This window comes from Thermobia domestica, chromosome 17 (genome assembly GCF_964235325.1).
Source record: "Thermobia domestica chromosome 17, izTheDome1.hap1.1, whole genome shotgun sequence".
NCBI lineage: Eukaryota > Metazoa > Arthropoda > Insecta > Zygentoma > Lepismatidae > Thermobia > Thermobia domestica.
Window position 1 is genome coordinate 120,343,605 of NC_137470.1, and position 25,707 is coordinate 120,369,311.

A 25,707-nucleotide genomic window follows, 5' to 3' on the forward strand; every position below is an offset into this window, starting at 1 on the left:
AAAACATCCCACGCCCGAACTTTATTTATGTTGAAAGTTTGATCGACACCGATAGGGTGGTTCAAGAGTTATTAAGTTTTATTTATTTTTGTATATCTGTCCCCTCCCCTAAGTGCTACAGTTAAAGTGATATGATAAAAACCACCTCAAACCTGAACTTCATCTATGTTGAAAATTTAGTTAAGATCGGTTGGATGGTTTACGCGTGATGAAGTCACAAAGACAGTCACTTTTATTTTTACTTTTTTTTTTGTTTTTACATATATATCCCCCTCCCCTTCGGTGTACTCTAAAAGTGAAATGAAGAAAGTATCCCAGGCCCAAACTTTAACTATGTTGAAAATTCGATCGAGATCGGTCGGGTGGTTCAAGAGTTATTAAGTTTTATTCATTTTCGTATATTTCCCTATCTCTCCTCTCCTGCCCCTAAAATCTATTCTCAAAATGAAATGATAAAAAAACTTCCCAGGTTTGAACTTCATATATGTTGAAAATTTAATTGAGATCGATCGGGTGGTTCAAGAGTTATTACTTCGCAAAAATAGTACTTTTATTTTTATATTTATTGATTTTTATATATTTCCCCCTCCCCCACATTGCTCCGTCAAAGTGAAATCATAAAAATCATCCCAGTCCCAAACCTCATCTACAGTGAAAATTTGATCAAGATCGGTCTGGTGGTTCAAGAGTTATTAAGTTTTATTTTTTTTCTGTTTCCCTCCTTCCCCTACCCTAAGTTGTACCTTCACGGTAAATAGCTAAAAACACTTCCAAGCCAGAACCGTATATACGTTGAAAATTTGATCGAGATCGGTCGGGCGTTTCAAGAGATTAAGAGTCACAAATATAGTCACTTTCAATTTTATAATACAGATTATTTTAAACTACAACACAACCTAGTACATCCGATCTCAAAAGACTGTTTATAGTCTTCACGTTTTAATTGTTGAAAGTACGAAAGGAAACTCCTGTGCAATTTCAACTTCCCCTTACAATCACAAAATTTCTAGGTTTTATTTTTATCCTGAAATTAGCCGGTTGTCCTCATTTGGATCATAACTGCTGACAAGTTTTATGAACCCAGGGGAAACGTAAAACAGCTGACGGTTATGTCAAACGCGCGTCCGTCGTGAAACATAACGAGCGTCAAACACTGCTGACTGACAATCTGATCATTCTTCATGATAATGCAAGTCTACCGTCACGTGCTACACTCATGTATACTGCTTGAAAACAGTCTATCGCCCATAATATAGGCTCATCATTCACTGGCTCTTGAAGATAAAAACTTTAAAAGAAAAGAAGTTAAATCAATACGAACGCGAATGGCGTACGACATAATCGGCTACCCTCTACTACACGGGGTTCTATGCCTAACTGAACAGCGATGCATGAATACTTTTACTGATTAACAAATATTGTTTTTGTCAAGTTTAATTTAATCTACTTAAGCTTATGTGAGAACAATTACATTAGAGAAGCGGATCTTTAATATTTTAATTATGTACATTCAAAAATAATAAAAACTATTAATATAATTTATCTGCGAAATTTTTTCGTTCAGCAGTACTGTACTACTTACAAGGGGAGGTTGCAATATATCAGTGTGAACTCCAAAGAAATTTTAGTCATAATTGTAGAATTTGTGCAAGTAATATTACAATTATTATTTAATTGGCTTATAGTTTTGGAGTTACCCGCACTGCGGTGAGATAACACCTACGTATATTTAAGTACGTCAACTTACTAATGGCTTTTATATCTATCTATCTATTTAAACAAACAAACAAACAAACAAACAAACAAACAAACAAACACACACACACACACACACACACACACACATATATATATATATATATATATATATATATATATATAGTAACTGTCATAACAATGGATTATATTAACAACTCAGGACATCGATGTGAAGTCGAACAATCGTACAATCGTATCTCACGTCATTCACAGAAATATACATTTTAACATTACACAAAAACAATTATATGCACTGCGCAAGGAATATGAAACTCAGTTCCAGGAAACCATATTTCATTCCAATCATTAGGAAGTTAATACACGCACATTACGCTTTGGATAAGAGCATTTCTAAAATGCACTTGTGTATGATATTTGTCCAAACGTTAAGGATGTCAATAAAATGGCACTCTAATTTCCTTCTCACCATAAGAAGGTCGTATGTACAGCCTTACTGAATTCCTGTTAAGCATAATAAAGCAAAAAATATAGGTTTCTGCCAATACTATTGTTCGACGAAGACAAAACAATGAAAGTTTTCAGTTTAACGTCCAACGATTCACCCCTTCAAGCAAGGGAGATGGATGATTAAGGCAAATGAATAATAATTGAAGAATTGGTGGAATGAGAATGTGGGAGAAAATGGGAGGCCACGGACACGACGTTGTCCACCACAAACTTACTTGGATGGCGATCGAACCAGGGACCCCACGCATCAGAGGCGAGCTCTCTACCACTGAGCCACAGTGGCCACTCGATGAAGACATCGTGTCCGTGGGTTTTCTCCAGATTCTCATTCCACCATTTCATTTCATTTTTCTTTGCTGTCTTAACCAGAATTTACGCCTCTCTTACAACTGTACGTGGTGGATCTAACTACTTCGTTTTAATATTAGACGTCTATAATTTGGAAGTCTATACCGTAATTTCACAATGTGAGAACAAACTTACTTGTTTTATTTTACTGAAATCCTTAATGTTTGTGTAAATATCATACAAAAGTGCATTAAAGTTATCAAAGAGCCAATGGACTGTACAAACTTCCTAATGACTGGAATGAATTGTAGTTTCTCAAAGATTAAAATCTTCATATTCCTTATTCAATCCACCTTTTTACGTCATTTTCTAACGCATATTTTGATAAGCGACACAGAAGAAGGATTATTTTAACTTCACATGGACATTCTGGACACACTATTAAGTTACAATACACAAGGAGTGAAAATGTTTATGTCTGGACCGGGACTCGAACTCAGGGTCTTCGGCGTACCGTGCCGATGTGTTAACAACTACGCTACCCAATCCGCTCCGAGAACAGCCATACACTCTCCCACTCTTCGGTGCTCTTCCAGTCAGTCATACACTTACGATAATATAACCGTTAGCGGTGTTCTGAACAAAGACACTGAATTTGCGAAAGCACAACAGATAGGTTGTGGTATAAGCTAGGTGGTCTGAGTGGAAGAGAACCGAAGAGCAGGAGAGGGTATGGCTGGTTTGGAAAAAGAGTGCGTAGTGTAGTGGTTAACGCGTCGGTACAGTACAGCGAAGATCCCGGGTTCAAATTCCGGGCCAGTAACGAACTTTCTTCACTCTGAGTATTATTGAATTGGCGTCTACAAGTAAAAATACGTTAAAATCGGTTGTTTCCTCCCTTCATTAACATAACTCCCTTAAGTTGTTAATAATTTGTTGTCGGAACTATTGTTCTACATAGATCTATTCATACGTTATACGTGCTTAAGTATAGATTATTTTTCACCAAAATGCGGGTTAACTCCAAAACTATACGGCAATAATAATAATGATGATAATAATAACCACTATCATCATGAACCCACAAAACTACTAAGAGTATCACAAAAATATCTACGGAGTTCACACTCACAATTGTAATTCTCCCTTTAAGTAGTATCGCAAATAAATTGTACTAACAGTTTTTTTTTTTTTGGGGGGGGGGGAGTCACTTGTATGCTTTTATTATGCAAGAATAACGCCGAAGCTAGTGCATAAGAAAGAAATGATTCTAAAAACGAACACACCACTTCAACACAATTGCGACTTTGGTTCGAAAGACCTCAAAACCTAAAGAAAAAATATTGTCTAATGAGAGCACACAATCAACAGCAAGAAAAGACACTGAGCAATCGAGCCTAGCAACTGACAACACTAGTGATAACCGAACAAAACACATTTCATGAACTGCCTTCAGTTTTTCTTTTTGACTGAAAATAACCATATAAAAGCGAAATCCACAACTATTCTGAACCAAAATCACTCCCCACGTTCCAAATTCAAACGTTTAAGGACATATAGCACACATATTTACAGCAGAAAACCCATCATGGACAAGACACCAAAAGTAGCATTTTATTTACAGCATATATACCATTGAATCAAGCTCCAGGTCATTCTATACGTGAACAAAACACAGAATATTTACACATTTTTTTTTTTTTTTTTTGACTGCTTCTGGAACTTTCAAGAGCGTTGTCCCCCTAATCTGAACGTCATCCTACCAACAGGCTCACAGTAGTAAACTTATTATCGCAGCTATCTACAGCAAATGTGAAAACCATTTCTCAATGTTTTAACAACGAGAAATACTAATTTTCCTTATGTTATAGACCAATTTAACTTGAATCTCTCCACCCTCCAACTTCGCCATCATTGACAGCGGTGGTGGAGCCAGAGCGTGAATTGTCTCCTGTTGGACGACCACCCAGACGCAACAGGAAGGCTAAGAGCAGTAGTAAAGGAAGTAAGCAATATATAGAAAATTTATTTTTCAATCAAGCTGTATAAAATTATTACCCAGTGTTTAAAGTTTGCAGTTTCTCTGTATTAGTGTGATACTTGTAAACGCAAAAAAATGTGCTTTAAGAAGTGACATGGAAGCGACAGAAATACGTGTAAAAACTCCTTCGGGTGAAAGTTAATTGACTGATTTGTATTTACGTACTTTGTCAGCAGCAAGGAACCACTGCCATTCATTCCAGATAATCTGATTAACCAAAACAAGTATTCTCCTCACCAGACACACACACATGCTGTGATAAACGTGATCTTACTACCATTAACTTCAGCACACAAAGTTACAGAATGTATCTGAATGTATGTATGTACAGAATTAGCTATAACTTCCATAACAGCAGTATACAAGGAGTTTCAAAACAACAGCGACAACGTTTGGGAGGTGATTCCTGACACCAAGATAGGACAAAAAATATGAACCAACCTGGGTGCACAAATGCTTCCTTTCGGAGTTATAGGCTGCTGAAAACATGAAAAAAATGAACTTTAAAAGTCCATAGCTCCAAAAACCTATGAGACCTACAGTAGTCGGGTCAAGACTTGACTTAGGAACTAATATGTGCGCTATCCAAAAACACATGTTTCAGAATGCTCAAGTACTTTCGCAACAATTTCTATAGAGGTAGTTGGAAAGCACTTCAAATTATATGCCTAAGCCAAACTCCCTCTATAAAAATTGTTGCGTGAGTACCTGAGCATTCTGAAACATATGTTTTTGGATAGCGCACATATTAGTTCCTAAGTGAAGTCTTGACCCGACTACTGTAGGTCTCATAGGTTTTGGAGCTATGGATTTTTAAAGTTCATTTTTTCATGTTTTCGGCAGCCTATAACTCCGAAAGGAAGCATTTGTGCACCCAGGTTAGTTCATATTTTTTGTCTTATCTTGGTGTCAGGAATCACCCTCAAAAGGTTGTCGGTGTTGTTTTGAAACACCCTGTATACTTTAGAATAATTTTAAGTTTAAAGTAACTACATTTTAGAATAACTAAGTTTAATTAACCATTTGAGTAGGTTTTGACTGCCTAAGGTTCCGTGGAATGAATAGTAGATAATCTTTTTCTTTTTTTTTTCTTTCTTTTATCTGAGACATTTTTGCAAAGGCTTTCTAGTTAGGGCACTACAGATCCAGTGAGTATCTAACATGCGAGCGACGAGTTCACACATCTTAAAACGTATCGACCTAATCATTCGAAGTGTATCTAGTGACACTGTCTCTTCACTCCACTTCCTTTGTTTCCAGTTTCCTTTTCTTTTTTTCCCGGCGGGAGCTCATGTGGTTCGGATTCCACGTTTATCAGTAGGTCCACGTCTCATATAGCCTCGCTGCTGAAAGGGACGCTAAACTAAAATCAACTCAACCGTTTCTTTTTACCTTATCTCTGCCCTATTGGTTTATTAACCAAACTAGTTAGAACGTGCCTTTGTACACAAAACATTTCAAAAAGCTCTATAACTGTATTATTCAAAAGAGGGAATGAGTTTTCACCTCATTTTATTGCAACATCTTTATTAGCATATACGGTAACTGCTATCAAGTTAAAAAAAAAATACCTGACGCTATGTACAGAAACTCTTTCGATTGCGATATGGGCTCTTAACTCAAAACTTCAGGGGGATATAGGAGACAAGTCTTTCAGTGGTAGAGCGCTCACTTCCGGTGCAAGAGGTCAATGGTTCAACCCCAAGCAGTGAGAGGTTATAGTGGACAACATTGTGTCCATGCGTTCTTTCTCACCACTGGTATGTTTCCAGAAATTCCTTCTGTTTCACTGGATCGTTGGGGAAAGTTAAGCATATCACCAAACCACATGTATTTGTAAATTCGTTTTGCTTAATTCAAGGACTGGAGAATTCTACTAAGTAAAAAGAAACATATGAAAATATTAAGTCACAAATGAAGATAGTGAGAGGTTGGTTGATTCAGACCGCAGGTATGCGCACTGCCCGTGTACTTCCTGTGAGATAATAAGCATAGTTAGCTTAATATTATAGAAGTTATTACTTACTGTTTGGCGAATAAATTGAGAAACCTACAATTGACGTTGGACACCAAATTTAATGACAATACTTAAATCGACACGTCTAACGTAAGTGGACATGTCACTCAAATGGGGTATGAATCGGGAATACGTACAAGGGTATGGAGTGCGGATTCAAAAGTCTTAAAAGAAAGAGGTCTGAGGGAGGTTGGGAAAATAGAAAGCAATATCTACTTACTCCACTCCAAAGTAATGCGTAATAATAAACCTAACTAGATTAAATTGTCACATGATTGTATTAAGTTTAATTCAGTGGTGAACACTTACTCTGCAGTGCTTATTACTTAGTTACTATCCACTGTTTGCTGATTAATAATATTGCACAGAGGATTTCTAACAACACAAATTCCATTAATAGTTCTATACACACTAGTGTTTACACGGCATCAAATAACAAATATAACAATTCTTAGCCTCCTACATAGGTTATTCAATACGGTGCAACCAAAATCTGCCATGTGAAAAACATGATCCTATTTATATTGTTTATAGCTTTTAGATAAGTTGAAACTATTCTGATCAAGCCACGCTTTGGGTCACATCTTGGTGAACTACATAACGTCGAATGGCGATCTTTATTTTAATGTACACTTTGTGACGTACGTACTTTTGTTTCTCCCTTATTCTGTAGCTTTTAGCTAAAACAGTATTATAATTTTAAACGTAATTATAGGGTAATGCTGGTGTTATTTAAAGCTTAACATTCTTAATTTCTTATAGACTGTATCAAACAGCAGATAGTAATATCAATTCCTTACGTCGTATAGTTATTTTGTTACTTACTATATAAAATTTGGCACCATCAACAGTGGTTCTAATATGGAACAGTATAATCCTGAGACAGAAAGTTATTTCAATCTGTATATAGTGAGTAACAAATTACGAAAATCACACTATACGCTCTGCATCTAATGCTTAACTTTAAAACGAATAGATAATCACTCTTCAATCAGTCTATACTTGTTTGATTATCGAGCTCCATATATGTATTGCAAAACTAACTGCGTCCGTTTACTAATCAGAATTCAAACTCCGCAGAATTCCTTATAGAAACACAAGGATTAAATTATGCTGAAATATTTATTTTTATTTTCAAGAAAATGCTTTAAGTAATTGGTATAAGTTTTAGCACAGAAAAACAATTTTTCGTTAAAATTCTAGCAATACGAATTAGTTCTGCTAATGAAAATTTTAAAACACTACAAGAACTTCTTCGATTTGCACAGAGGTTTGACAGGTTTTGAACACCGTCTTAATTTTTGTTTCTAGTTCACATATTAAAACAATTACACTTTCATCTGTGCTTATCAATTCCAAAATATTCACTGCGGAATTCTATTGGCTAGCTACAATTCGTATGTTCAATACTGATATTAGGAAAGTCTCTGGGCAAAGTAACTTTTGGGGTAATAAATAAACATAACGAAGGATTGGTCACATGGAGGAAGAGTTGAGTTGATCTTGAGTTTAATGTCCTGTTCAGCAACGTGGGCTATATGAGACGTGGACCTACTGATTAACGTGGAACCCGAACCACATGAACTCCTGCCGGGAATCGAAAGCGATATTGAAGATACTAACTAATAACAATCACTTGACACAGAGTACGATCCGGTGGCACGCTGTAGTTTCTGCAACGTCGCAACTTGGCTCTGTGACGGCTTCTTGGCTCATAAATCTAGTGAGTTAATAGTAATATTATCGTCAAACAATCCGACAAAGACATATTGGTGGCAAACAATCCGACAAAGGTTTTTTAACTCCAGGTATAGGAATATAACATTATTTATATAGCAATGTGAAAGTGTTCCCGATTAGAACAATCAATTCTTAGGTATTTGAGATACCTGACTGCAAAAGGAAGTCGCATTCACGTTTATCTCGCTATTTTTTTAATTCTAAATTTTTTATAGTAGTTTTAAGATTTACGTACCCTTTAGGCTACAGAAGACGATGAGAAATGAATAATTGTGATGAACTGAACTGTGAAAGAACAACATATAACACACATGTCCTGATCAGGATTCGAACCCGATACAGACAGGTATTGTGATATTAGCCTAATGCCTTACAGAGTCGTTTCTCGAACTTTTTTCATACCTTTTATTAGCCAGAATGTTCTACGAACCACTCTACTCTTGTCAACTCCGAATGCAAATTTATATTTTTCTCATGTTTTGGACATACACAAATATACATATTATTTAAAAACAGTGTTAGTTAAAATTCCCCTATTTTTATATTGATACTAAGAGAACAAAATACATATGTATATTTTGAATGAATATATGAAATCACAACTGTCTAAAGGTGTTCTCAATATACGGACAGTGGATTGTCCAAGCACAGCAGCTAACCAGTAGTACAAGCCCTGTGGTTTGAGTGTAGAGCACCGACTACAGGAATGACAGGGGGGTTTGGCTGTTCTGGAAAGCGAGCTGGGTGGCGTAGTAGTTAACGCATCGGCACGATATGCCGGAGATCCCGGGTTCGAGTCCCGGTCCAGCCAGCACTTTTTCACACTTTATACGTTATAAAAACATGTTAGTTTCTTCCTGTAACTGAATGCTAAAGAATATTTTATAGTAATATTTCCACATAAGTTAACAGAATTTGTATAATCTTATTAAATTGTACAATTATAATTTGTGCAGCCTATACATGATTGAGGCTCTCAATTATAATGTTATAAGCAATTTACTTTATTTATCTTTTTATTGACTTTTGAGTAATATTTAATCTTAGAAGACCATAAGACCAAACCTCGAGGACCGCAGTTTGAGAAATACTATCTTTCACTTTCTCGCTGTGTAAATGTTCTGTCTGACGTTCCCCATTTTGCTCTTTTATACACGTGTATGTGCAGACATGGTGAAGAGTAACAAGAAGGCATATTGCATGTCTTTTTAAAATAACGATAAATGTTCGAAACAATCTTCTGTAAGCCAGTATAATTTAACTGCTATCTCACAAAGAAACTTGATACGACTCAACAATTAGAAGGATCGAACTAAAAATACTTCTGTTTAATAAACAAAATGCCAACGAAGAAACGTTTTAATTTTCGTTCGAAATTCCTTACACTTAATTTGATAATTACATTAAGCAACTCAAGAAACGTAGACACCAAACCAATTGTCATATCCGAGACCCAAAGAAAACAAATAAATCAAAATTGAAGACAAAATATTCGAACAATCATGATCCCGAATTCAAACATCCTTGAAATAAATGCCAAAATATATAGATTAAATAAAAACCAAGCCTACATAAGTATCAGCCCGCTTATTATCAATGCTTCCAAGATTCCCTACCATACACAAGGTGTTTGCTGCATATTCAATTTAGCACATAGATTCTTCACACGATCAAACAGTAAAAAGAATTATATTTTGCTTTCAACAGAATATATAGGATATACATCGGGTGTTTCAGATAAAACGCCCAGTGCTCATAAATCACAAATTTCTGGAATTTATTTTATAGAGGCTTACCCATAAAACCAAGATCTATTTACGCCTAGGTAACTTAGAAAACAGTACTTATACTGTATTACAGTTAACAGAGTAAATCCAGAGAAATTCAATTAACAAAGACGTTCTCTTTAGGCAAATCCAACAGAAGATTTATGAGCCATACCTCCACTCACTCTAATGTTTTATCTTTATACCTACTTTTTTCTCCTTTTTTTTTTTTTTATTTGTTTATTTCTTTACTTCAACTCTGTTGATGAGATATTCAATCTCGAAAGTTAGATGTCTTTATTTAGTACTTCAAGTGTACTTTCGTTTATACTGGAATCTCTTTAGTGTCTCTCCCCACGTCATACACATATATGAATACTAGTGGACACGTACTTAAGAACACCTAATAAGAATTCACGGTTAATACGGCGAGAGATCACTGTTAGCTCTGATTAGTTGTGGAAAGGAGACATATAAGACCTAAATAGTTTCCAGAAGACTACTGTACCATTCTTCACGAACCGCAGCACTCGGTGAGTTTTCTTATGCTTTGAAAGTGTTTATGGTAAAAATAAAACATGTATAAAATTAAATGGATGCTAGACTGACAGAGACTCATATTCTGACCTCTCACCTATCACTGCATTGCTCGAAGTAATTACCAACGAGACGGCAAGTTTTCTTTTTTTTTTTTTTCTTTTCTTTTTGTGTATTTGGCGCTTTTTTTTTTTTTTTTCAATCCTACAGATCAGTCATCTGCTGGCAGTCTGCAGAATGAGTCCAAGCTCTATGGATATTTCTGTCGAGGAACCTGGGTGGACAACAGAAAGATCGAATTGATTGTGGAAAGTTCAACGACCATTTTCTGTGCCGGAGGCTATATAAGATAGAGCCTACTGCTTGTATCCAAGACAAACATCTACTGAGAACCGAACCCACGATCACACGTGCTCAGAAAGCATGTAAAAAGGTGTCTGCGTGAGACACACTTTCGAGGCTCCAATCAACAATCCAGTGTCCACATTTGTCAAAGTAACTACGTTGCTCATGTGAACATTCATACAATTCAAAAGTACACTTCGAAAGTACAAAAATAGTAATTAAGCTGTTATCATTTGAACGTGTACCCTGATAATACTGTCAAATTGAGGTTGCTAGCGAGTTGTCTTTGAAGATTTTGAGAAAAACAAATCGCATTATCATATGCTGACGAGGCAACAGTGGACAGAGACAGGGCCGGCGCAAGGGGGGGTCGAGCCGTGCCACTGCCCATGACGGCAAAATTTGAGAAAGTAATTAATAAAGGGCCGGCATGTGAAAGTACCGCCCAGGGCGGCAAAACATATAACGCCGGCCCTGGACAGAAAGCCCACCTCCGGTGCGTGTGGCTTTGGTTCGATCCCAAAACTCGCTAATTGCACTTTGTCGTAAACAAACATGTGTGAGTGCGTTTTCCCGTTTTCCCGTTATTCCTCCACTACCATCCATCTCGTCACCGCCTCCCTTGCCCTTGGTACATAATCGTGGGACGCTAAAATAATAATAATAATAATAATAATAATAATAATAATGATAGTGAATAGGTGAAGAGCTAAAGTTTCTGCGTGTCAATTTTTTTAGTGTTCTCCCCCAATTCTACTAAGAGAATGCTTTCTCGGCATTTTTATACGTAGTCCAAGACAGATTACCTTCCAGAATTTCTCCCCTTATTAAATCTTTCAAGTATAAAAGACTTTACATTAATACAAAAAAGATAAATTACTGAATATGAAGGATCTATGTGAAAGCCTCTCGAATATGTAGCAAAACACCATGTATACATATTTCGAACAAATACGAGTGCATTCAAGTTGGTCTCCCCAAGACATTGCACAACCTGGACAACACACAGACATTGTAACTTCAAAAATAGCACCACCAGAACGTTACGACATTTTTACAACCATTGGCAGACTTTTTTTCTATTGACGCACATTACCTCACCTGAACTCGGCCATGTCAGGTCAACATTACACCTATCATAATCATCGCAACATTTGGACAGAAAAGTTCCCTTTGTCACGTCGTTTGTTGACTTGCACCATAGAGCATTATCTTTCGACGGAAATAGATTTGCAATATTGTAACACCTATAAAAAATATGAATGTAAAGCAAGTTATATAAACATGTTAGTTTTTTAGATATAGATACCACTACAGATGCTGTACAAAGTTAGAAAAGACTACGAGTGCAAGGAAAAAAGTGCACGGATACATAAACAGTGCAGTTACAGTCCTGTGGATTTGTACTGCAACAGCGAAGGAGTGCTAGATGAAGAAAGCATACAGTAAAAGGATGTAAAAATTAAAACAAATATATTATATATATATAAGTACATAATAGAACTAAAAAGAAAGAATAAATTGTATACATGCGTGCTAGATCGGTAGAGGTACTAACTTAAGCAAAGCTGGAAATACAGCTGACCTACCTGTCGACGAAATATGCAGTGTTGGCCGCAAATGCTTATTACACATGTCGGTATGCTTGCAACACTCAATTACAAATGTGCCATTTAGATTATTGGCATAATGACACATAATCGGATTCTCGGGTGGGTAGCCTATATCCTTTCCCAAGCACCTGTCACACAAAAACATATAGACACATCGCGGATTAGGAACAATGCTCCATGCACAAAAAAAGTTTACTTTCAGCTAGGGTGGGGTCTAGCCAGCCCAGCATATTTAATGTCATAGTGTTTCGTCACTATACATTTTATATATATATATATATAAACTATATATATGTATGTATATATAAATTTCAAAGGGGAAAATTTAAAAAAAATATATATAAAAAGGGTTCGGGTACATTTGTTAGAAGAAAAAATTATCAAAAAACTTCTACACATTCTAGTCTAAGTAGTACATCTAAATATTAGAGAAATATATATGTAAAAAAAAGTGAAAATTTCTTTTCTACAACACCACACGAAAGTCAAAGAAAAAAACTATCATTACTTGATTAATTGTATTCTCTGCAGTTAAAAAAAAATAAAGGGTTTGATGTTAGTATGTCATTGGTGCGTCCGAGTACACATCACTCCTAAGATAGGAAACTGCAAGAAAGGGTAAATAAAAAAGAAATAATAAAGCACAAGTTTCATGATTAGTACATGTTTGTATAAAAAAAGCAAGCCAAACGTTTTATCAACCGCGCAGCCACTCTCTTTTTTTTTCTTTTTTGAAGGATGGATGGGTCGGGATGACCCATCTTACCTGGCTTGATCGCGGTGGATGGGTTTGAGTGATTCCTTGAGTCGAAGTCGACGGTGGCGAAGGGGTTCGGGATCCCCACCTCATTCTCACCTGTCTTGTTGATATTGCAGAAATCTTTATCGTTGCAGCAACGCTCATTTGGAACGAGACGTTTCGGTAAGCACCTCAGCGGAAACTCCGGGGGAAAAAAATTTTCCTTGTGAAAACAGCTAGAGTATAAAGTAAACGCAAGAAATGTCACTCATCATACCAGCTAACATCACCTTGTTATTCCCCTTAAATGTGCTACTTGAAGCAAAATGTCAAAAAATTTATATACACATATATATATTATAATTTAGTGCACTACCCTCCAGCAGCTTACTGTTAAAAGAGAAAGAGCATATGATTAAGTAAAACTTAATTAGTATTTAAAGAATGGAGAGTTTGTGAACGAAACAAATAGTATTACAAATCCTAGAATTTGAGGAGGCACCAACAACACTAGGCTATTTCCCCTTTGAATAAGCACTTAAAAGCTAAATAAAGGTCACCCACAGTTTACTTTTCCCAGCCTATTTATTAGTTTCTCCATTTAGGAACTAGATCTAGCATCATGAATTACAAAATACTAATACGAGGCTAAGTACACTGAAACCTGTATATATTGAGCATTATTAGTTCAGTCAAAAACAGAAAATACAATGTACTCTGAATTAAAATCTGGAAAAAGATGATACGTAGTATGTTTCTAATAATTTTATTTGTGTACAGGAGCATTCTGAAATACGTGTATTCAAACGTTGGCGCAAACCTTCGGAACGTGATTCTTGGTAACAAATTATAAGTTCTGTTGGTCGAAAAATATTTATTTCTAAATACCAAAAGGAATTAATGTCACTGCCAAATGAACCATGATTTGATCCATGGGGACTGCACAAGCAATTTCCAAATATTTACTTTTTATGAAAAAATGAAATAAATAAAAATGACAGATCCTAGTTTTTTTAAAAATCTTTCCCTAACCTGCATTTTTGCATATTTTATTGACAGAAATCACGTCCTGAAGTTTTGCAGATAGATTTTTGAATCTCCCTACACAATGAAAAACATTTATGTAGTACCAGAACCATGTATGTACTATAATATCTAGCTTATTTGACAACCATACAAAAATTAACCTACTCTTTATCTGCTGTTGATTCCAGAAAGGAATATACTACGAATTTACGATGGGGAAAAAAATCAAAAAAAGACATTACACAGATATCAAATACTGCTTGGTGACACAAAGGTCAGAAAACCGGTGGAAATAAGTGAAAAGCTACTGACAAGCATTAATTACAGAATACTGCTCATTCTAACTGTGGAACAACATATAACTAAAATAAAAATAAAATCTGAGCGAAGAAACATGTATTTTTAACTGATCTGTGTTACAATTTCACTAATATACGTCGGTCGTGTTCAATATGTAAGTTTCTCTAAGGTGAAAAAAAAATGTTAAAAAAAAATTAAAACTATACATACGTGTGTAGGTGGGTCCTTCCTCATCTCTCCACATAATCCCCATTGAAATTCAGGCTTCTGTCTCACCGTTGTACCAATTTATCCAAACCCTTTGTAAAAAAAAAATCAGGGCTCTGGCTATCTAGCATTGTCCTTACATCCGCTTCACTTCTTCATCTGCTTCGAAACGTTCAGATTGCAATGCAGACTTAAACTCCAGAAAAATATGTAAATAACTCTGTGCTAAACTGAGGAAAGTGAGGCAGCGTTCCCACCCTAATTCTTCAATTTTGTGTCTTGTTTGCGTGCTGAATCGGGGTGGGCGTTATCGTCAAGAAGAGGACACTAGGTCACTTTGCGTTTCCCTGAATAAGAGTTCCAAGTTCGACATAAGTGACCTGGTTTCCTGTCAACTGGTGATGAAGAAGCAAAGCGGAATGTGAGCGGAATAGCCAGAGCCATGAGTTTCTGCAAGGGATTTGGACAACCTGGTGCAACGGGAAGACAAATGCCTGAATCTCAGTGGGGATTATGTAGAGAGGTGAGGAAGGACTCACCTACACACGTATATAGTTTAGACATATATCTTAAAAATATTTTTTTTAGAGCTTAGGGAAACTTACATATTGAATGACCCACGTATCATTGCCTTCATCAGACACATATATTGCCGAAAATTTAACACAAATTGTTGTAGTAAGTGTATGTTATGGTCCGATTTTATACTAATTTAAAAAAAAAAAAAAATTACTGGTTTTTGCACTAGACGGAGAATATAGAATGCGTACTAATTTCAAACTAATGTAAGTGTTCTTCTGCAAAATTTTTGTTCTACGTCGACGTAAAAGATGCATCTCTTAAAAGATTATTGAGAGCACCGCCAGCTAGTTATTCTACTCTATTATATAATTATGTATATTAGATTACACTACGTTGACGAAGCAAAAACTACTGAGAAAACTACATCAACGATTTGTTAACGTACTGCATAAAGAAACTTAAAGGTCCATTCCACGGGTCACTATGTGTTCACGCACCATTCATCACACAAAAATCGTCGCGATTAGATGTTTGATATTCGTCTGAAAAATGCTACAATTTTTCCTTGTTATAAGGTTCGAATCTTATTTAGTATCAGTTCTCTTTGCCCTTTGATGATCTCAGACGAAAATTTTCGAAATCTCCCTCATGGGTATGAGGACAACATAGACACAGGAGACCCGGTTCAAGTCCCAGCGGAAAATCATGTGGTTCGGATTCCACATTACAGTGTAAATCCACGTCTCATATAGCCTCGTTGCTGAAATGTTATGATAAAAATGAACAGGCTGAAGTTCATTTTTGGGGTCTGCACTTCAATTTGAGCAAAATTTGTCTATTTTTCTTCTTATTGTCCATAGTGTAGCTCAATTGCCTAATATTTCCTATTATTTGCATTTTCCTCAAAACGAAAACATTAGAATGACTAGATGGATCTCTCGAATGAAGTTTTCGTCGCTTCCTAGAAATTTAAAAATAACAAAAAATGAAGATTGTTCGGGTCAGGACGAGGCTCCTGCCCGATATATGTAAAGAATGTCACCATGACAAATGCGAAGTTTCCCTCCATCTCGACAAGAAATCCACAATTTAAATATAAGAGCCTAAACAAACTAGATCTGTAACGGATTATGGCGATTACTATGAATGGCAAAAGAAACAAATATAATGAACAATGTTCTAAAAATTGGTTCATAATAAAGACCACTATAGGATCTTCCTACCCCATGCAGACTTAAATATGTAACTACAGAAGAAAATTTTATGACCAAAGCGCAACGTTTTGTGTAATAAAAACGAGGAGAATACTTTGAACACATAATCTAGCAAACATAACTCCCTAACTTGTCAAATCAAGTACCTTAGAGCAAGATATCAGGACAGCCTCATGTATTAAACTCTAATGCAATGTAATGCCGTAACATGTTTCATCAGTGTGTCTCATATGGAACCTTGGTTTTAGTTAACTACTTACCTCAACAATATAATTTACAGTTTCGATGGTCAAATATATGTTAAATTAAGAGAGGAAAAAAACACAATTACATTTACTTCTACTTAATATAATTATCAGATCTATACGGCATGCAATGTTTCCGGATATGTGTACAAATTAAAGTAGATCATGTGTGTTATGGATTTCATTTAAAATATTACCGTATATTTGCGCGAATATTGGCCGCACTACTAAATTTACAAGAAAGTTTCCTGTTGCACTCTTGGATGCGTGTGTCAGTCATCCACTCAAAGCTAGTGTAAGACACTTCTATAGAAATTACATCATGAACAAAGCAACTTCGACGCCAGGAGTCCGTTTGCTACGTACATTTATGTCAGAAGTATGCCGCTGGATTTTGGTTGCTTGGCGGTCAATATCGGAAGAAACTGTTATGAAAAATTTGAAGAAGAAGAAGAAAAAACTGGAATTTCCAATAATCTTGATGGAAGTGAAGATGATCTTCCTTGTGATAGTGACTCTGAGCAGCATTCTGGATCGTCTAACGAGAGTGAAGAATCAGACGCAAGTGATGCTGTGATGTTGGGAAGTGATTGTCCTTGATTTAGGTGGGTACAAACAAGCTGACGCAGTTTTGCTAAACAAAGTTGCTTTTCTTTTTTGAAGAGCAGGTACTGTACATAAATATACCGTATATATTATATATACTGTAAAATAAAGATACGTATTCCTGTTAACAATACCGGTACCTAATGAAGGTGTCCATTTCTGCAAACAACATAAGTTTTCGTGCTATTTTCTTCTTAAGTCTTTGATGGTTTACAAAAGTATTGCAGTAACTTAAAACGGTATTAATTTCAACCCCGAATATACGTGTACATGTCATTTTCAAATTGATGATTTATGTTCTGAGGGAGAAAATCTCGATCATAGGTCGCACCATGATTTTTCAAGTCAAAATTTAGGAAAAATAGTGCGGCCTATATTCGCGCAAATACGGTAATAATATACTTATGCCTGAATTCACTAACGATATTCTAAGATAGACAGTAGACAAAGTTTCCCTACAGAAACGAATAACATTCGTTTAATCCTTTCTCCACATTTTTCATCTTTTAATGTTTTTTTTTTTTTTTTTTTTTTTTTTTTTTATATATAATGTAGGTACTGATCGAATAGTGCAAATCAACTAGCACGTCATAAAATATGAAATTCTGAGTCTAAAACTACGCAAAAATTGCAGTGTCCCTGTATATACAGGATGAGGCAAAAAGATGTTCACATGAAATGGTTGTTCTTTTTGTTTTTGTTTTGCAGATTAAACCATAGCGCGCCAATATTTCATTGAGGAACGAAGGAAAGTAGCTGCCTGAATGGAAGTTTTTCAGTCCCCAAGCATCATACAAGGAAATTCACGGCCTGGACCGGAAGGTATGCAACTTCGAGCCTGACAGTTGGTAGGATCTACGAGAAGTTTGTAAGGACGGGGCTCGTTCAAGACGACTGTAAGGTAAACAGTGGAACTGAAGAGAATATCATCCTCGTCCAAGGAGCGATGGTAGCCAGCCCAAGTCCCGTGCAGACTTTGGGACTAACATTTCCCAAAGGTTAGTGGTTAGAATTTTACACCGTGATTTAGGAATTAAGCCATACTACTTGCAGACCGTGCAGCATCTCACGAACGCAGACAAGCAAACACATGTAAATGCTGCACAAATTAGCTTGGAAATGGTGCGCATGGAACCGGATATTTTTATTTATTTATTTATTTATTTGACGAAGCAACATTCCACATCAACGGTCATGTGTATGCCAGCAAACCTAGCAATTTGGACGACCTGAAGTGCAGGCAGCATCACTCAGGTCATCTCTGCACAAATGGCCAGATGACCATACAATGAACAAAGGACAGACTTCATAAGTGCATTGAATGCGACGGGAACTTTAACCTCGAAGCCTTGTAGCCAAACCCTTGCCTTGTAATTTCAGGTGTGTAAATTCCCATTTAATGTTAACATCTTTTTTGCTTCATCCTATATATATAGTGAAAACCAAACGCTGTTACGAAGTGGAGAAATCTGCACTACAAATTTGCTAAGCAGAATGACGGCTATTCGGTAATACAAAGAGCTTCTGCTAATCAAATGATCTAAAAGTGAACGAAAAGCGTCCGCTGATGACCACTATAAACGTACGACTTACATCTCATCCATATATTTCAGTATCATTGACATTCTTATGCTGTTCTTCGTATTTCAACGAGACCACGGATAAACGAAACAGGATTCACACGGAAATTCTGGCATTTATTTCTCTGACTTTCCGTTAATTTCCATCTCCTAGCGTATACATTTTCCCTGATCTGTGACACTGCAACCGCTATCATTTATGGTTAAGATAAAAAAAATAAATAAAAAAAATCCTTCATCGACCTCCACCATTCCCATAGCCATCCAACACTATTCTTTTTCATATTTTTGAACACAGTGTAAGCTTACTTCTTACTGCAATTGCTTATTATAAATCGAACTTTCTGTATTTGGAATAAAATAGAACAGTGTTACCAAACAATAATTATATACCAATAATAAATAATATCTTCGCATTCTGAATGCACTTATAAACCAAACAAACATAAATCACAATTTGGTTTATGTCTTTGATTATCTACAATCAACAAACCTAACTTTTTCTCTGTAGCATTTGCATTCTTTTAAAAATTTGTTCCCTTTTCTTTCAACGCTTGAAATTTTAACACTTTTTCAGCACTCATCAAGCTACTTTATTTAATCTGTCCTGATACTTTGAGGTTTTCTTCACATCTTCTATGAGCAGCTAGGAAAAAAAATCCCTGATCACTCTGTAAAATCAAGAGCATTTCCCTGACTTTCGACCGACTACAGTAGTTATTTCGGCCTACTTCTTTAATGGAGTCAATCCGTTAATATCTTAACGGATAACGGTGACTATCTATATCCCGTTTAAAGTTTATATTTCCCAGTTTTGTGCAACCTGCACAGTAGAGAAGAAATATTGGTTGCCTATAATAAAGGATATGCACCTTTACTACAATTATGTCGATCTAGTTCGTTAATGAAGTCAAACCGTTAATATTTTAACGGGTAACGGTGACTTAAGTTCGTCCGTTACTCCACTCTTTTTTGTTTTTTTGCAATAGATAGCTAAAGCTGTTATTGCGGCCGAGTCCGTTGATGACGTAAATCCGTTAACATTCGTTTAAAATCCACGCTTTGATGTTTCGTGATGTATGAAAGCGTCCTTGTTCCCATCTATTTAAGAAACTAACCAACTAAATCTATAACCTATGGAACCCGGAGGTTCAATAACACGTGTACAAAGCATCTCCAATGACTTCCATTCTGACAGTTTCTACTTTGTATTCCCATTTCTGCGAGTTCCATCTTAATATTGTCTTCCCATCTACGCCTAGGTATTCCTAATGGTTGTTTTCCAATTGAATTTCCAGTTAGAACTTTGAAAGTGTTCCTACCTTCTTCCACTTTGGTTACATGACCTATTCATCTGAGCCCCCTAAATTTCATTGCCCTAACTATGTTTGGTAAACTGTATCAATTATGTAGTTCCTCGTTATGATGGTTCCGCCATTTCCCATCCTCTTTCCTCTTGTGTCCGAATATTCGTCTCAGGATTTAATTCTCAAATACTTTCAGTCTACGTTCTTCCCTCAGAGTAAGCGATCATGTTTCACAAAAGTACGGCACAACAGGCATGAAGATCGCTTTATATATTTCAAGCTTTAATATGAATTTCCTAGTTTCTGTAGACATTTAATTTCTTAGTGGATATGGTTTGGCTCTGTTCATATTGACCATAGATATTTGAAAGTATCTTTGTCCAAAGTATTACTTGATAGTTACGTAAAAAAAAAATCAAATAATACTTTTTACATTTAGTTAAGCATTGTTATCTACGCGGATGTTTCTCGCTAAAATAACACTTTGTGCTTGAAAAAAAAAAAAAACTAAAAATTTTTACCTTAAAAAAGATGCTTTTTATATGCCGGCATTATACATGAAGTAGAAAAGAGACGAGCAGAAAGGGGGAGCCAATGAGCGATATGAACTTAAGACTCCACATTTTCTTGCCTTTAGTATGTAATGAAGCTTATGTAGTCAAGAAATCCGCCGCCTTAACTCCCATTACATTAATTTTGCATGCACTGTATGTATATAAAAGTAACAAAAATTTCCTTCTGGAAGGAAGACAAAGTGGGGTCTTGCCACCTCAGTAAAGAATGTGGATCCGCCATTATTTAAGTCTCAGCAAATTACAGAAAGATAGTTTTTACGAACATTATTTCCCATTGCTGTAATTAACTCGGAAGTCTGGGCAGGACAAACACTTTGAGGGTAACCGCGGTGATTGAACAGTTCGCAGGACTAAGTAACAAAAACCATAAGGGTTAAGCACGATGAGTTCCATTACTTCCTATCTTGGGATATAGGAGAAGACGTTTAAAGGTCACTATTAACCCATATACGCTCAAATTACTTTTTCCCGATAAATTTTGTAAAATTTACCGTATTGAGCCTATACTGTCCCAGAAGGAAAGTTATATGTGAATTTTCGTAAAATACATTTTCGAACTTTTTTTTTATGTTGCAATAACGCATCACTAAGCACATACCAATGAGATACTGCCAGAAGCTGCTTCTAACGTTGCAAAATGAGTTACTACAGAACTACTAGTGAAAAAGTGTCTGCTTTATTTTCACATTGCTAGAAAACACATATATGGTTTACGTGTGTGACAACAGTAACAAAGGGCCTGCTACACAATGAAATAATACTAATTACACACTGTACATTATACCAGAACACTTAAAGGTAAATATAATACTTTAATCAATTGTTTCACCTGGTGTTCAAGCGTCTATTGTTTGTGGAATATGTCGGAGTATTTGTAGTGTAGGGCCACTTTGCATCTTTTGCACCGTTTCATTGTTTGCAACGTGCATAACGCACACTTCCGTTCTTTGATTTCAGTACCTACCACATGTTGCCTTTTATCATATTGTACTTCAGTAGGCACTATCTTTGATGTAGGAGTTTTAAATCTCCCAGCCTTATACTTTTAAGTATCATACTTCTGCCACAAAGAAAGTGTGACACATCTTCTAAATTCCAGGAAATCTATTAGTTTTTCATTTTATCTTTGCTGCAATTTCTGATAGAGAATAAAACATTTTTAAGAGCAACATCAATTCTCCAAATAAACAAAGACCACCACCACTTCTTACTTCTTATATTTGTTCTATAACAAGCTACGTTTTGGTCCATGAGGTCAGTACCTCCCATATAGTCATTATATTTGCGGTTGAGGAATTTTGATCTGCTTCCAGTTAGTTGCAGAGTCCCTCCAAACTTTTTTCACTTGCGCCACGCTTTCGCAATTTGATATTACAGACACCACTCCACTGTCGATCCAACGACGAATCACAAAAGTCTTTTCACACGTTCGGAAGTCAAAAGAACCTCTCACATCTTTCCCTACAACATTGGCAGGTTACAGGGGGTATCGTCACTTCTGACTGTCCCGGTCAACCCTATGCCACAGGCTGTGAAGGCATCTACAACTTTAGTAGATAGGAAAAAGTTGTCTGCAAACCGTCTCGTAGCAACGTGTCTGCAAATTTCATAAGTATCCTTCCAGCAAGACCGAAGTCCGCTTTCAGGGTCCCTTTGAACCCTGGTACACTTCAGAATAAATTAGATAGCCCAATCGAAGTTTCAGGCACCATATTTTATATCCTACACGTATGGGTTTTCCCTTTATGAATTGCTTGAGACTATTTCTTCCATAGTATGCCACCATTTAATGTACTCATATAAGCGTGGTTATGCGTAAACGTAACATTTAAATTTTCCCTGTATTCACTGGTATGTGCTTAGTGATGGGAAAACGCAACATGGTTTTTGCTCACACAAGGATCCTAACACACAAGAAATTTAGTACAGAGGATTACTGTACAGTATTATATTTATGTATTTACTCTTGAGTTAACGAATAAAATAAGCTTTTTAATAAATTAGGACGTGTAACTAACCTTTCATTTGCCATGAAGTGCTGATTTCTTTCCACCCAGAAAGACATTGTTTTTTTGTCAGCTTCAAAAGGTCAAACAATTGTGCATGGGGGGTTTGTCGTATCAACTACCAAAGATCATTGTTACCAGCAACTCGAAACACAAAATGCAGTATCAGATTATAAAATAACTAGATGTAGATCCGGAACCCAAAACATGTGAAATGCTGCGATAATGCAACACTAAGCGTATATGGGTTAATCTCCTGCACCAGTTCCAACTCTGGTGAGCTAAGCCACTTAAAAGGGTCATTTACGATACTTTTCAAAGAGTAAGGGAATCCACAATAATGAGTGTTCGCTGCATATATGCCATACTGGTGTAATACACAACCCAAAATCATCTTTGAAATACTAATCAATAAGGTGACACTCATGTCTTACGATACGAATACAATTTTCCGAAATATATTATTGTTTAAATAACTAACCAGAGTTCTGACCAGGGTTTTCTACACTTATTTATTAAGACGAAAATAAAATGTTACAGTTTCAACAACTTAACATAGCCTTCATCAGTGATGAGTTTCTGATGAAGACAAAGGAAATTGTTGAAATTATATCATTTTGTTTTAGCTTTAATAAATAAATGTATTAAGCTATGGTGAGAAAGTATTAATTATTTATGTAATAAGTTCCGGAATCGTAATGAATGGAGTTACATTGTTGTTTACATGTAAACCGCTTTGATATTTTCCCTTTCTCTTTTAAACCATGAGCATTCTTCGCTTCTTGAATGTATTAATAAGAGTAAAAACCAGGGTGGAAAAATATATATTTTTAAATCAAATCTTTCTCCTTGTATAATACAAGTCGCGAACTGAAGAAAAAACATTAGGAATTAGTATTAAATGTTAATTATGCCTTTAAGTGATAGTTTTAATGTTGAATTTTGAGTTAATAGCCAATCTTAATCTGTTTCAATCTCAAACAATGTTTGTTAAGCATTACGGATAACGTACAGCAACGTTTATAGACATGGCACTTTTCTTCACAAAAGTTATTGATATTTGGCAGGGACATATTAAATTTAAAACAAAAAATCGAAAAAAAAAATGAAATGAAATCGTTGAGTTTTACGTCCCACGGTTATGCCGGTTAGGCTAAAGGAGACGGTGATTATGAGAAATGAATGAAATGGTGGAATGAAGAAAGTGGGAGGAAACGGGAGAACCCCGAGAAAACCCACGCACACGGTGTTCGTCCACCACAAAGTTCACTTGGCGGGAGCAGGGTTTGAACCCGGGACCCCATGCACCAGAGGTGAACGCTCTACCACTGAACAAAAAATCGAGCGGTCCAGAACTAGCTTGCGGCACGAAATACATATAAAATACATAAATTTTACCTAAACTTATATAAAATGTACCAAATTTTTAAGTTTCGGAGAGGGGATCGGATCCCTCGAAATACGCTCCTATTATCTGAGAACAAACAGACGCGCGCACAAAAGAATTTTTGTCTTAAATGTCGATGGCGATTTACCCGGTGGAATAGTTAACGATTTAAAAACTCTACGTTACGAAGAGAAGAAATCAGGATTCCCCCGTTACCCTTTCAATACGAAACTCTGCATGACACACTATTTCATAGTGTGCTGTACATACATTTGAGTCTCATTGTATTATGATTATTATCTTCCATAATCGAAATAACAGAACAAAAACGGAATTTTACTTACCTTCACTTCAAATCACTTAATTTATTTCGTAATTTAATTTAAATCAACAATTTTTATTGAAAAAATCAGGTGATTTAAATCAATCCACCCTGAAAACTCAATGCAATTTTTGTCTTACTCACGCGAGTGAATGGGACACTTTTGCAAACAAGTGTGAAGTAAAATACTATGAAAAAATGAACGAATTTGTGATTAGTATCCTATTAACAAGACGAAAAAAGAAACAGCAGTTAATTTTCTTTTACAAGAAAATTTAACGTTTCTTGGCTAAAAGATATAGATAATTACTTCAAGCAAATGATGACGGAAGAAACGGACCAAAAACTCACACTGTCTGTGATTGAATTAAGGGCCCCTCGTAATAGTGAATGTTCTAGCACTAAGCCACCGTGATCCCTCTAGTTTTCTTTAAAACTAGACCGCATACCCATTAAATGTAAGACATTTTCCAATAGTCTTTGACAACACTTCAGTTTAAAGTGATATCTTTCTGATAGTGGGAACACAATTTTCAGAGCCAATGTGACAAGGGATTACCACATAAATATTATTAGCACGACAAAACTTTAATATCTCCAATGTTTCCACCGCAACGCGCCATTCTCCCTGTAAGAAATAACTTGAATTTTGCAATTCATAAAACACCTTAATTGCAAACACTTACTAGGAAAACATTCACATATTGTCAAAGTTTTCTTTCCAAATTCTACGAATACGACATACACTAACGTGAAGAAAGAAATGACTGGTTTCCCTACACTTCAAGATCCTACTCATCGTTAGGGGGGGAGGAATCTGGACTAGCCTACGATATTAATCTCCGCTACAACGTCTCACGGAACTGCTGAAAAAAAGAGAAAAATACTACACTTGAAAAACCCACCACCACACAACAAACACGAGAGGGCAAAACAGCGGGTCTCCGATTGCACCACGATTCGCGTCTAAAAAGTGACTGGCTAAACCCCATTCCCAGCGAAGACCAAAAACAATTTAATTTAATACGATGATCAACGGAGGTCGCTCATAACCTGCAAGAGAATTGTTTTCTTTTCACTTGCCAATAAAATCTAAGA

The 25,707-nt window shown here is 36.0% G+C and overlaps 1 protein-coding gene across 3 annotated transcripts in view; it reads right to left on the reverse strand.

Moving 5' to 3' along the window:
* Positions 1-25,707, reverse strand: part of babo (TGF-beta receptor type-1 babo) — a 118,273-nt gene that overhangs the window by 54,300 nt on the left and 38,266 nt on the right. For 2 of the 3 annotated variants that reach the window (XM_081744176.1, XM_081744177.1), the window contains exon 3: positions 12,550-12,701. In XM_081744176.1, the coding sequence (XP_081600302.1) occupies positions 12,550-12,701 (152 nt within the window). Of the gene's footprint in view, positions 1-12,061; positions 12,208-12,549; positions 12,702-25,707 lie in introns of all 3 variants that reach the window. The other variant, XM_081744178.1, reaches the window with a different exon arrangement.